This window comes from Callorhinus ursinus, unplaced genomic scaffold (assembly GCF_003265705.2).
Source record: "Callorhinus ursinus isolate GAN/ISIS: 27379988/994484 unplaced genomic scaffold, GSC_fseal_2.0 scaffold77, whole genome shotgun sequence".
Classification (NCBI taxonomy): domain Eukaryota; kingdom Metazoa; phylum Chordata; class Mammalia; order Carnivora; family Otariidae; genus Callorhinus; species Callorhinus ursinus.
Window position 1 is genome coordinate 1,829,251 of NW_027397139.1, and position 13,380 is coordinate 1,842,630.

General features: G+C 61.1%; 1 protein-coding gene across 2 annotated transcripts; it reads left to right on the forward strand.

Moving 5' to 3' along the window:
- The first annotated feature begins 1,156 nt into the window (after positions 1-1,156).
- UBXN6 (UBX domain protein 6) lies at positions 1,157-11,376 on the forward strand. Of its 2 annotated transcripts, XM_025861322.2 has the most exons (10): positions 1,157-1,337; positions 4,249-4,412; positions 4,737-4,801; positions 5,583-5,711; positions 8,406-8,503; positions 9,117-9,192; positions 9,918-10,002; positions 10,102-10,452; positions 10,564-10,712; positions 11,221-11,376. In XM_025861322.2, exons 1-10 carry the CDS (start codon positions 1,255-1,257, stop codon positions 11,347-11,349), a joined length of 1,329 nt encoding a protein of 442 aa, XP_025717107.1. In that variant the 5' UTR covers positions 1,157-1,254; the 3' UTR covers positions 11,350-11,376. The 2 variants fall into 2 exon arrangements, with proteins under 2 accessions (XP_025717107.1, XP_025717106.1); XM_025861321.2 differs by having other exon boundaries at positions 1,187-1,337; positions 9,918-10,452.
- Positions 11,377-13,380: the final 2,004 nt, after the last annotated feature.

The window sequence follows — 13,380 nt, forward strand, 5'->3', positions numbered from 1 at the left end:
ACAGTGTAGGATCTCTCTTATATGTGGAATCTAAACAAAGAAAGTAAGAAGAAACAAGAAGAACCCCACCAAGCTTATAGATAAGGAGAGCCCATGGTGGGTTGCCTGAGGCAGGGGGCTGGGAGAAATGGATGAAAGAGGTCAAAAGAGAAAACAAAAAACCTCGGATGAACCGAAGCTACCACCGTGCCTTTTCTCACGCCTAAAAAAGTAACTGTAGTTCCTTTATATTATGTGATGCCCAGACACATCGGCATTTCCCCCGTGGTCTCACAAATGCACCCCCTTTTCCTGCGCCTGCCCCCCTTAAGTGATGCTGCAATCTGTCCCCACCCGCCCTCCCTTGGTCCCAACGTCCACCGTTTCTCTCGAGCCCTTAACACCATCTGCTGTGGCACAGTCTTTACTTATCGCCTTGTCTTTCTTCCCAACCCCATCGAAAACACCATGAGGTCTGCGAGGTCAGGGAATTTGTGTTTTCTTCCCTGCTGGTACAGAGCCGACTCTCAGATATGAAAAGAGCAAGTCATTATAACGTCTGACATTTATTGAAAGATTTCTGACGGCATCGTGACCTTTACAATGGGGTCCTACGAGGTGGGTGCCAGTCTTATCCCCACTTCCCAGGAAACCAAAGCTCTGCAAGGTTAGTTTGGGCTGCACCGGCTTCTTCCCGAAGTCCTGTGAAGGCCCTCAGGATGGCGTTAGTGCTCCCTGGCCCAAGCCCCGTGGGGATGCGCCACCGTGGGTCCCCAGGTCCTCGCTCGTGCGCCCTCTCCCACGTGCCCCAGCACGTGTGTCCGAGAGAACCACTGGCGCCGGGCACGGGGACGGTCGCTACGGCCTTGACCGCCCCCACACTGAACTGCGCGCGGAAGTCAGGGAAGGCTCTCCCGCAGGGAACAGGTCAGGACCAAGTTCGGTGGGCCGGTCTCGCCCTATCCGTTCGTTCATCGCTTGGGGGAACGCGGCGCAGCCTCCAGCGGGAAGCGCGCTCGTCGCCCCTGGCAACGGAGTCCGGAAAAAGCACCGAGACGCGGCCCGAGGGTGCAGAGCGGCCGCCGCCGGCCAGCGAGGCGCAGAGAGCCAGAGAGGCACCCCCGGCCGATTGTCACGTGGGGGGGGCATCCTGAAGGCGGGACTTCCGGGAACGAGGTATTTTCTTTCCGGTTGTTGGCTCCTGCAGGCCCCACCCCGACTGGGCCCTGCGCCCCCCGCCCCCCGCGGCCCCCAGCCGCCGGGCCCGCCGCCACCATGAAGAAATTCTTCCAGGAGATCAAAGCTGACATCAAGTTCAAGAGCGCGGGACCTGGTCAGAAGCTCACGGAGTCCGTGGGGTATGTGACCGGCGCTGAGGCTTGAGATCCGAGAGCAAGGACGGGACAGGGAGACCAGAGAGGGCTAGGGGCGGGGAGGGGCGTCTGAGCGTCTGGGGGTGGGGAGAGATCTCTGGGGGCGGGGTACGGGGGGGGCGAGGGTGGGAGAAGGGGGAGGGGTAGCCTCCGGGGGCGGGGCGGGGTGGGAGGCGAGGCCCGGGGGGCGGGGCTGGAGGCGGGAGCTAGGGGGCGGGGTGCAGAGAGATGGGGGTCAGTGGAGAAACCGTAGGGGGACATGTGGACTGGAAAGGGGCCCCGAAGGGGCGTCGCCTAGGTTTGGAGGAATCTAGGTGTTCACAGATTGCACACAAAGCCGGGAGAAGCAAGTACAGCTGGGGTCGTAAAGAGTGCTGAAGCTTAGCATCCATGGCGATGGGGGTCTGGGCCCTGGTTCTGGAGCGTGAGGGAGGACGGGGTAAGTGAGGTTAGGGCCAGGGAGACTGAAGCGGGGTCAGAACAGGTCTCGGTGAATTGGGGGCGCGGGGGTCGGAGCGGCTTAGGAAGGTCTGGGAGGGGAATGGAGGCAGGGTGGTGATGGAGGTGGGGGGCTGGAGGCATCCGTGACAGGGAGGAGATGGGTACCTTGTGGGCGAAGGTTGAGTCAGAAGGGAGGTCCTGAGGGCGACCCGGGAGGAGAGGGTAGAAGAGGGAAGGCCAGTGGAGTGCACATCCAGGCCACTGTGGATCGTCTGGGGAGGACTCGGAGAAGAGAAGGGCCAGGGGCAAGTCTGGAGACTCGGCGGGGAGGAGTGTGAAGAGCTGGAGCATGGGAGGACGGGAGACGGAGGGCTCTGGTGGGCTGGGATGAGCAAAGGAAGTGTAGAGGGGGCAGGGGCTTTGGGGACTGGGTGGGGTCTAGGAAGGGGAGTGGCTGAAGAAAGATGTCAGTCCTGGGTGGCATCTGGAGGGACTAACGGAAGGGTTTGTGAAGAGGTGGGCAGTGACGGTAGGCAGGGAGGCGGCAGGAAGGGAATCATGAGGCAGCGGGGGGTGGGTGAGGGAGAGTGGGTACGTGACGTCAGGGCCTCCGTCATGGGGATTGGGGGTTCCTAGGAGTGGGGCGAAGGAGGCCCACTAGGGCCAAGTTCCTGAGTCAGGGAGGGAAGCCCAGTAGAGACCGAATCAGGTCCTGGGAGCCTGAGAGAGGAGGGTAGCTTAAGAGAGGGCCAGGGAGAAGGGGTGGACCAGACAAGGGGGTCCATTCATTTGTTCGACAAGTAGTGGGCAGAGGTGGGGGCTGGTGCAGCTGGGACTGAGCGTGACAGGAAGGAGGTAGGGGCCGTGTGGGTGACGGCTGTGTCAGACCAGAGGCCTGGGAGGAGAAAAGAGGGAAGTCGCCTGGAGATCCAGGCTTCTGTGACATGCTTGGGGCAAGACTGGGGGTTCGGGGTGTGTGACAAGTGCTGTCGTGGGTGTCATGCATAAGAGAAGGTCTCTGCTGTCTCGGGGCTCCGCGTCCAGTGGGGAGATACGGACGGATAAACCAGCACACGTGTGGTGAGAGGTCAGGTACTCAGGGCCGTGAAGAAAAATACGCTGGATCAGGAGATAACAAGTGATTTGGGGGACTGTTAGGGCATCCCGGAACCCCTCCGTGGGAAGGAGACCTTTGAGCCGAGAGCCAGAGGAGGTGAAGTTCAGCCATGAAATTCAATCTTCACACACACACACACACACACACACTCACTCACTCACTCACTCACTCTCTCCCTCTCTCACTCTGAAGCAGCCCCACCCACTCCCAGACCTCCTTTCCTCATCCCACATGCAGACAGAACATCAGAACTTTCTGGGCAGAAAGTGCAGAAAGCGCAAAGGCCCTGTGGTAGGAGCCAGTTGGGCCTGTGGAAGCAACAGCAGGAAAGCGGTGTAGATTGAGAGGTGTGAAGGGCCTACAGGCCGGGGAGGCTTTAGGACTGTGTTGTGCGTGTGGTGGAAGGGCTTGGTGCAGGAGTGACAAGCTTTGGCTTAGGTTTTAGAAGGATCCCTGTGGCTGCCCAGTGGAGCCTTCGGTAGAGCAAGTAAGGTGTCTTGAAAACAGGTGTTTTTATAGAACTAAATGTCACATGGGGCTAGGGTGGGGCTACGTGATCCGTCTTTTCTTCAACGTGAGGTTGTCAGCTGTGGGCAGAGGGGCAGGGATGGGCAGGAAGCAGGTCCCAGAGGCCTTGGGCCATGGAAAGCCTGTGTATCTGAGCGGGGCAGGAGTGAGGCCGCGGACCCAGAGCCTTGGCTGCTCAGAAAGTCCTGGGGTCGGGAGAAGGTCTTGAGGGAAGGAGGCAAGGCAAGTGAATCAGAGCAGGGTGTGAGGAGGGCCTTCTCCGCAGGGGAGGGCCAGGTCACTTCTGTGCCATGTAGATCCGGGAGCACGCATCCCGTGCTTGTTTCCCCAGGGGGAGGCGAGCGCAAACCCAGCACCTGCCGTGTGACCTGGCATACTGCCGGGCAGACTGTAGGTGCTCCCTAAATGAAGCTTCGGGGCCTGGCTACCGTAAATTGGCAGGGTCGATCTTGCTCAGGGGAGGGATGGAGGAGAGGAGTGACACCTTTGAGTCTCCTCGGCTCCTGAAGGCAATGGGGTGCCTTCTCACTGCTGCGCTGTGGTGGCCCGGGTGGGTGGGGCTGCCATTACTCTTGTTTAGCCGCCATGACCCTGAGGCCCAGGCCCGTGCAGGACTTGCCCCCAGGGGTAGAGCCGGGAGCAGAGCTGCCATCTGCCCCCAGGGGCTCTTCTGTGATAGAACCATCTAGTGGCTGCAGGTGGCCCCTGGGAAAGAGGGTCGGGTCTGTCTGATGGAGCAGAAGTGGGAGAGGGACAGAGGCTTTTCTGTCTGACCCCGTGTCACCTCACTTTTCCTCTGCCTCTCTCCAGGGAGAGGGCCCCCAAAGAAAAACCCAACCAGCCAGCACTGCGGCAACCCCGCCAGGGACCCACTGATGAGGCCCAGATGGCGGCCGCGGCAGCCCTGGCCCGGCTTGAACAAAAGCAGCCAAGGTCCCGGGGCCCCACGTCGCAGGAGTCCATCCGGAACCAGGGTGAGCGAGACCTGTGCTTGGCCCTGGAGAGAAATAGTTACGTGACCAGCAACTTTGGGGACTTTAAAGTTTCAAGTCGTTGGGGTGGAGGGGAGTGCAGGGTGGAAAGGTGCAAGGGTGCTGGGGTCTGGAAGGCTGAGGAGGGGAGAAGGGAGCCGAGACAGGGGTCACCAGGCCATCAGGGGAAGCCTAGGGGCAGGGGGAGGTGGCTCAGTCAGGGGGGCCTGAGTGGGGGAAGGACTCGAACTTGACCCACTCCGGTCTCGGGTGTGTGCCTGGGGACAGAGCAGGGCCTACACCTGCTCATCTCTGTCCTGTCTCCAGTGAGAAAGGAACTTCGAGCTGAAGCGACTGTCAGCGGGAGCACAGAGGCCCCGGGGACCAACACGGTAACGACATCTGCGGGGCAGTGGGACACCCGAGGGGAATCCTGGAGCAGGGAGCTGATTCTCGCCCGCACTGGTCTAATTGGCCATTTTCTCATTACCAGCCGGGTGCCCAGCGCTGGGCTGGAAGCACATGATGCTGGGGTGGGGGACACAGAGGAGATGTCAGGGTGGACAGAGGTCACGTCTGGCCTTGTGCACAAAGGCAGTTTAGGGGAACCCCGCCTGGAACAGTGGAGGCAGGCTGTGGTTTGAAGGTGGGGTTGACTGCGACCTTCACGCTCAACTCCTGCCCTCAGCTGTTTTCTCGGGAGGTGGGGGGGCTGTCCGGAGACTGGTGTCATCAGGGGGGCCTTGCTGGTGGAGGTGGGCTTTAAAGGAGAGCTTGGCAGAAAGGGTGTTCTGAGCAGCCTGACCCTCGAGGTCTCACTGCGTTTTAGAACGGAGGAGGCTCTAGACAGTGCCTAGGGACGGAGGTCCAGAGAGCGGCCTGGACTCAACTAGGGCACACTGACTCCTGACTCGCCCACCGTGGCCGCCTCCTCACGAGATCAGGGGACCGCGAACAGCAGGCACCACTGAGCATTCGCCCCGCGTCCAAAGCCGCCACACGCTTTCTGTTCCCGTCGTTTAGTTGTGAGCTGGCCCTGCAGAGCCATTTTACAGAGCAGAAGGCGGCCTGGGAGGGGCTCCGGAGCAGGGCCAGGGTGTCCCAGCGCTAACAAGCAGAGGGGGTGGCGTCGGGACCAGGGGGGCTCAGCCGCCTGCACCCCCACCCCCCCAGGTGCCCGAGGCCAAAGAGGAAGGCTCAGCCCATCTGGCGGTGCCCAGCGTGTGCTTCACGTGCCCGCTCACCGGGGCCACGCTCAGGAAGGACCAGCGGGATGCCCACATCAAAGAGGCCATTCTTTCGGTGAGTGGCAGCCCCGTTTCCCGTCCCCCCGCCCTCTGGGTCCTGGTGCCAGAGCTGCTCCAGAGAGCTGGGTGGCACGGGTCCTCGGTGACACCTCTGCCTGTGTGGACGGTGTCTGCTGTCGTCTTTTTGAAGAGGCAGTGCGTTTGTGGGGTACGAAATTCAAATGCACCAGTGTAGGTGGAGAAAAGCCACCCTTCCTGGAGGTGACCACTCTACATGGTTTCGGACCCTTTCCAGAGAGAGGTTCCAAATAGGTACAGCCGTCAAACCCCCGAGCCCAGGGTCCGAGTTTCCTGTCCCCGGTGTAACAAACTCTGACGAAGCTGGTGTCTTCAAACTACTTCAAACGGCGGCTGCCCTCCCACCAGGGTATTGCCCACCCCCCAGCCCCCACCATTCCTTCCCGGTTCTGGAAGCTAGGAGCATGGTGCGGGTCCGACTGGGCTTAAATCAAGGTGGCAGCGGGCCTGAGTTCCTTCTGGACGCTCCAGGGGAGAACGCGGCCTGGCCTTGTCCAGCTTCCAGGCTGTCCCCCGTGTCTCCATCCCTCCTCACAGCCCGCGCGCCCGGCCCCGGCCTTTCTCAGGCCGCCTCTCTTCTCTCTTCCCCTTGAAGGGACCTCGACATTACGCTTCACCCACCAGGGTAATCCAGGCTAATCTCCCTATTTTAAGGCCTGCTGATGAGCAGCCTTAACTCCACCTGCCTCCTTACTGCCCTCCTCCTGTGTTAACTGAACATACTGGCAAGACCGAGGGGTGAGGACAAGGGCATCTGTTGCCCCTTACCCCGAGTTCCCAGGTGTTAACGTTTCTCCCCATTTGCTCTCTCACCCCTTTCTAGTTTTTTCTGAACCATCTGAGAGAAAGTTCTGCGTCGTTAACGACTTCGCCATAAGTCCCGTAGCCGTTTAGCCAGCTCCTTGCCGAGGAGCATGCTGGGAGTGCGTCTTTTACTGGTGGGAACGCGGACGGGACGCAGAGCCTGGGCCGCACGTTTCTCTGAGCGCTGGGCTCAGTCCCGGGGCGGGCGGGAGCGCTGGGTGGATGCGTGTGTGCGGCGTGGGCAGCGGCGGCTGCTGCACCTCCAGGGGTTCACGCTCCACCGCATCATGGTGCCCACACCATCCTTGGGGTGTGCAGACTCTTTGTCTTCACCCGAATTGGTAGGTGGAAATACCTCGAGATAGTTTTATCGTGTATTTCCTTCATTTGGGTTCAGATTGGCCACGCTTTCCTATGAGAATGCATCCTTTGCTCATTTTTCTGTCGGGTAGTGGGGCTTTTTATGTACGTATGGATGCATGGATGGATGGATGGATGGATGGATGTTTTAGGTAGGCTCCATGCCTGGGGCGCCTGGGTGGCTCAGTCGTTAAGCGTGTGCCTTCGGCTCACGTCATGATCCTGGGGTCCTGGGATCCAGCCCCACACTGGGCTCCCTGCTCAGCGGAGAGTCTGCTGCTCCCTCTCCCTCTCCCTCTGTGTGCGCCCGCTCTCTCTTTCTCTCTCTCAAATAAATAAATCTTAAAAAAAAAAAAAAAAGGCTCCATGCCCAGCGTAGAGCCCAGTGCAGGCGATCCCACAACCCTGACATCAAGACCTGAACTGAGACCAAGAATTGGACGCTTAACCGACTGAGCCCCCCAGGTGCCCCTGGACTTTTTCTGAAGTTGATTTGTAGGCACTCTTTGCATATTAGGGAAATCGGTCTTTTGCCTATAACGTGAATTGTGAATATTTTCCCCTAGTTTTTCATTTTTGGTTTGTGCTCATGGTCGCTTTGCTGCATAGAGGTTTTTGATCTTTATGATTAAACGTGTTGGTCCTATGGCTTCTGGGTTTTGTGGCACACTGAGAAAGGCCTTCCTCACTTTGGAATTAAAATGATTTTTCCATGGTTTTTCTAGTGCCTTTCTGTTTTGCGTTTTGTAATTTAATGTTTAAAACTTTGATCCAAAAAAACCATAAAAACCACTTCAATCCAACTAGAAGCTATCACCCTGTAGAGCATGAGGCATGAAGCCAGTGCTATTTTTTTCCTGATAGCTACCTCGCTTCTCCTCCCCCCCCGACACCCCCTTTTATTGAAAACACCTGCTTCTTGGTCATAGTTGTGAAATCTGCCTTTATAACAAAGCACATTTCTGTACGGATTTGGGTCCTTTCTGGACGTTCTGCTCCTTTGTCCCTTGTCTGCTCTCGGGCCCTGGTCCTGATTTAAACGTGGCCACAGGTCTCCTGGAAACACCTGAGAGCAGCCTTTGGGGCAGCAGCTCTCCCCCCGGGGGGCTGTGGTGGTTCCTGAGGAGGCTGGGAGGACACTCAGGCCTGGCCTGGCCGCGTCTTGAGAACATGCCCCTCCGGCTGTGTGTGCGCCTCCCCTCTGCAGACTGCTTTCTCTGTGTTGCCCTCTGTGTCCCCCCCGCCCCCGGCAACTAAACTGGGAAACTGGGCATCATCTGGCGTGTGATGGCCCCTCTTCCCTAGAGGTGGGGGCAGGATGAGGCCCAAGCCACTGAAGGGCTCTCTCCTTCTCTTCCTTTGCTGAGAACGCACGGTTGCGTGTGTTTCAGGGAAACGCTCCTGGCCTGCCAGGGGACCGTTGTCACCGATGTCACCTGAGCGGTGAGACCGGGCTGCTGGGGGGAGGAAGGGGGGGTGGCTGATACATTTCCCTCCCTCCTCCCAGCACTTCTCCACCGACCCTGTGGCTGCCTCCATCATGAAGATCCACACGTTCAACAGAGACCGGGACAGGGTGAAGCTGGGTGTGGACACCATTGCCAAGTGAGCAGACAGCTGCCCTCCCACCAGGGTGTCGCCCCCCCCAACCCCCACCACAACCTGCTGGGAGAGTCTGGAAGGAACACAGCGCTGGGAGTGCAGCCAGGCCCCACCCTGTGCCCCCCCCCCCGAGCCCTCAGAAAAGGGGCTTGGCTTCTCTGGGCCTCAGTTTACCTGTCTGTAAAATGAAGGGGTTTACCAAATCAGGGGGTCCCGAGCCTGGCTTTCCTTCGGGATCATCAAAGGAATGCGTGAAGGAGGCAGGGTACCACCCCACTCCCCTCCTCTGTTCGAACAGGCCTGGGGGAGGAAGGATGCCAGGAAGTCCGTGCAGCTCACGAGCTGCTGGGGACCCAGAGGCTTTAGTGGTCCGTTATTCTGGCTCTGTCTGCTGCACCCCACTGCTGTGTGGGTTGGTGCCCTCAGGGGAGGCAGGACCAAGGAGGAGGCCCGGGGTTGGTCCCCCGGTGGGCTGTGTCAGGGGCAGCAGTGGGGGCTGTCAGCACCAGGGGGTGGGCTTCGTGGGGCAGCCAAGGTGCGATGGCGCCCCTCTGGGGTCCCTGTCACCATGAGGCCAGGTAGGACTCTTCAGCTGCTGCTTGCCGTTCCACCCCAGGTACCTGGACAACATCTGCCTGCACCCCGAGGAGGAGAAGTACAGGAAGATCAAGCTGCAGAACAGAGTGTTCCAGGTGAGGCTGCCCCGGGCGGCCAGTGTGGCCGGGCCCTGCGCACGCACGCACATGCACGCACGGCACCCCGTGCGGCGGGGAGGCAGCTCACCGCGGCCAGGGGGGCCAGAATCGGGCAGCTGGAGGGCTCCTCCAGGGACGGTGGGGTGGGGTGGGGTGGGCGGCCGGAGGCGGACAGGGAACCGGGGCCTTGTGAACACAAGTCGTGCATACCGTGTATTTTGTCTGCTCTCCCCACCACCTCCAGCGGGTTTTGACTTTAATTTGAATGCTTTGGGAAGCCGTCGTCACTGGTGAGGTTTCTCCCATAAACGCAGACTTGGGGTTTCTGTGGAGAAACCTCAGGATCCCGCCACCATGGCCCGTGTTAGCTGTGCTACTGGCAGGGCGCCCGCTATCCCCTGGTGGCCGTGGACGCCGCCTGCCCCCTTCCTGCCCCCAGCATCACATGCAGCTGGTCTCCCCCACCTCTGGACCCTCCTGTTGTCCTTTGGCTCTTCAGCCTCTTTCTTCACCCGCTTGGTGACCTCCGCGGGCCGCTGGTGGAGGCCCTGCAGCCTGTGTGGGGGCGAGCGTGCTCCGCTCTGGGGACGGCTTCAGCGGGTTCACCCTGTTAGCAGTTGCTCCAACACCAGGGAACTCGGAGCCGGGCAGGGTGGTCAGCGAGGCTGGTGGCCTCCCAGAGGCCCCAGGGCCTTCTGTGACCTCTGGCTCCACTCCTGCAGGAGCGCATTAACTGCCTGGAAGGGACCCACGAGTTTTTTGAGGCCATTGGTTTCCAGAAGGCGCTGCTTCCGGTTCCCGATCAGGGTAAGGGAGGTAGAGCAGGGTCTTGGCTGTGCTGGGAAGAGGAGAGCAGGGTGGGGGCCTCTCCCTGCGGCAGCAGAGTGACCTCTGTGCGTGCCCCAGAGGGCCCCGATGAGTTCTACGTGCTGAGCGAGGCCGCCCTGGCCCAGCCCCAGAGCCTGCAGAGGCACAAGGAGCAGCTGCTGGTCGCCGAGCCCGTGCGGGCCACACTGGCCCGCCAGCGCCGGGTCTTCCGACCCTCGCCCATGGCCTCCCAGTTTGACCTGCCCGGGGACTTCTTCAACCTCACGGCAGAGGAGATCAAGCGGGAACAGAGGCTCAGGTCCGAGGCCGTGGAGCGGCTGAGCGTGCTGCGGACCAAGGCCATGCGGGAGCGGGAGGAGCAGAGGGAGATGCGCAAGTACACCTACACGCTGCTGCGCGTCCGCCTCCCCGACGGCTGCCTCCTCCAGGGTGGGTGCCCGCGGGGCCGGCGCTGTGGCAGGAGGAGGGGGTAGGCCCTGGGGTGCTCCCGGGGGGTGCACCTGTGGACCACAGCCCCACTGACTGTCCTGCCCCACCCAGGGACCTTCTATGCCCGGGAGCGGGTGGCCGCCCTGTACGCATTCGTCCGGGAGGCCTTGCAGAGCGACTGGCTGCCTTTCGACCTGCTGGCCTCGGGCGGGCAGAGGTTGTCGGAGGACCAGAGCCTGGCCTTCAACGAGTGCGGGCTGGTGAGTGACGGGCTCCCTGCATGGGGTTGGGGGTGGCGGGGGAGCATCTCTGGGTTTCCCTGCCCTGCACAAACTCCCCGAGAGGGCGGCCACTTTCAGCGGTGGGCGGCGTGGGGGCCGGGGCCCTGGGTTCAAGTCCCACCTTCCCACGTACGTGCGGCATGCCCCCAAGTGCCGTGTCTCTGCCTCGGTTTCCACCTAGAGAGTGGGAACACGGCAGGCGTGTTAGAGTTCTCTGCAGAGCAGAACCAAGGCAGATGGATCGGAGATGAGGGACTTAACTGGGGTTGGGGAGGGGTGCTCAGACCCTCCCTCGGGAAGACTGGAGGGACGGCCGCTGGCTGGGCTGTTCGCCAGCCCGCGGGAATGGGCTGATTGTGGTGGGTGCGGTCACTGGTGGGGAGCTGCCCAGGGCGAGTGTGGCCCCGGCTCCAGCACGAGGGAATGAGCGTGAAGACTCCACCACATAAAGGCCGGAGTGGGGCTGAGGCTTCTCGCCCCACTGCAGGTGCCCTCGGCCCTCCTGACCTTCTCGTGGGACGCAGCAGTGCTAGAGGACATCAGGGCCGCCGGGGCCGAACCGGACTCATCTATTCTGAAACCTGAGCTCCTGGCAGCCATTGAGAAGCTCTCGTGAAATAAAAGCAGGGTCGGCTTTAGCCCACGTGGGTTTGTCTCATGCTCTCCTGCTTCCTCCACCACTACCCCCCCCCACCCTGTCTCCTCCCTCCCAGGGTGCCCCGCTCCTCCGGAACTGCCCGCCCTGGCCCACAGAGCACTGCGGGCACAGGGAGGGGGCTGGTCGGCTGCGACATGTGCCTGGGATGGCCACCTGGAGAGGGCTGTCAGGACACAGCCGCCGTACCTGTTCACGGAGGCCCTGGGCAGGAGAGTAGGCCTGTGGCACGGGCCCAGTCCCTGTGTGCTGTGGCCCAGATGGCCGCGGCTGGCCCTAACGCTGAGCCACGGGGTTGCTGGGGACAGCGGCAGAGGGAGATGCGGGCCTGTCAGGACACGGTTCTGTGATTACTGAATTATGAACCCAAATAAACGTCAGACTAGTCTCCTGGTGAGTTGAAGCTGTGCCATGCAGGGCAGGGGCAGTGGCTGCAGGGCTGCCGGCACAGGAGGCCCGTGTGTGGCTCCCGGGGGGTGAGGTCAGGTGGGCACCTGCTGAGGGCGGGCCTCCCAGAGAGCTGTCTTCCTGGGGGTGGCGGGGGGCGCAGAACAAGGTCTCCACAGATGGCCCATCCTCAGCCCCGGTCCCTGTGGTGGTTACTTTATAGGACTAAAGGGGCTGTGCCTGTGATTGGTGATACCCAGATGGGGAGTGTCCTGGGCAGGCAGGTGGGCCCGGTGTCACGCCTGGAAGGGGGTGGAAGGAGGCAGAAGATGCCAAGCTGCAGGGGTCAAAGGTGGAGGAGGGGCCCCAAGTCCACACGGGCACCTCTGGAAGCTGCAAAAGGCAGGCAGGTGGTCCCCCCTCCAGGGCTTCCGGAAGGAACTGGCCCTGCCCACACCTTGGTTTCTAACTCACGAGGCCCACGTCAGACTTTTGACTCCCAGAACCATAAAAACAAGTTTGGTTTTAAGCCAAGTTCGTGGTGGTGTGTATCCGCAGCCACAGGAAGTAACAGGGAAGCTGAGCCTGGAGCACGGGAGGCACTGGCCCTGGGCACGCCCCAACGGAGAGGCCCTTGACCGCTCATCTGGACTGTCCCCACCTCTCCCCCCAGGCCAGTCCCTTCCAGACCCTCTTTTCCTGTGCACCCTGTGCACAGAGCCTGTACTGGCTGGTCCTCTGGCCACCGCCAGCTCAGTGGTGGACAGACTTGAAGCTTTGAGCCCCAAATGTGATTTCAAAACCAAAAATGCCTTGTAGCCGCCCCCCCTCAGCCAGCAAGTAGCCCCTCCACACGCCTTTGCTTCCCACCTGGGCCACCAGCTGCTCTGTCCCCACACAAGGCAAGACTGGGGCCTGTCCTCTGCTGCCCCATCTCGGTGCCCAACTGTGACTTGGCATTGACTGCAAGTTGTCAGGGGGCCAACTAAAATGGGTTGCAGGGGACCCGACTGGCTGAGGTAGCCCCGTCCAAAGATGCAGCACACACACCTGTATTCGGGTGCGCCTGCACCCCGCCTCCTGCGGGGAGTCCTGGCCTTCGAGTGCCGTGGGGGTGGGGTGGGGTCACCCGGTCTTGGCCGAATCCAGTGGATGCTGAACACTCCAGGGTGGGGGGGCGGGGGGGGCAGCAGGAACAGAAAGAACTCGACAGAGGGACCAGGCGTCCGGGTTAAATGGAGTCCATGAGCTCTGCCAAAATCTCAATGCCCCCAGGCCCCTGATGTGCTCTGATGCCTCTGTGGGGCCGCTCACAGCCCCAACACAGGGCTGCTCCAGGGCACAGGGGCCCACAGATGGGCAGGAGGGATAGACCAGCAGAAGCACCTTCCGGAAGCTGTCACCTTATACTAGGTCAGCGTAGAGACCGTAGAGGTGGGGACAGTGCTTCTGCAAGGTGTGACCCTTTATACAAATGACAGAGCCATGCACGAGGTAGGGGAGTGCACACCCGCCAGCCCCCGGGGGGGGGGTGCAGCCAGCCCAGGGGATGGAACGTACCCACTCACAAGAAACGATGTTTGAAAAGACAACAGACACACCGGG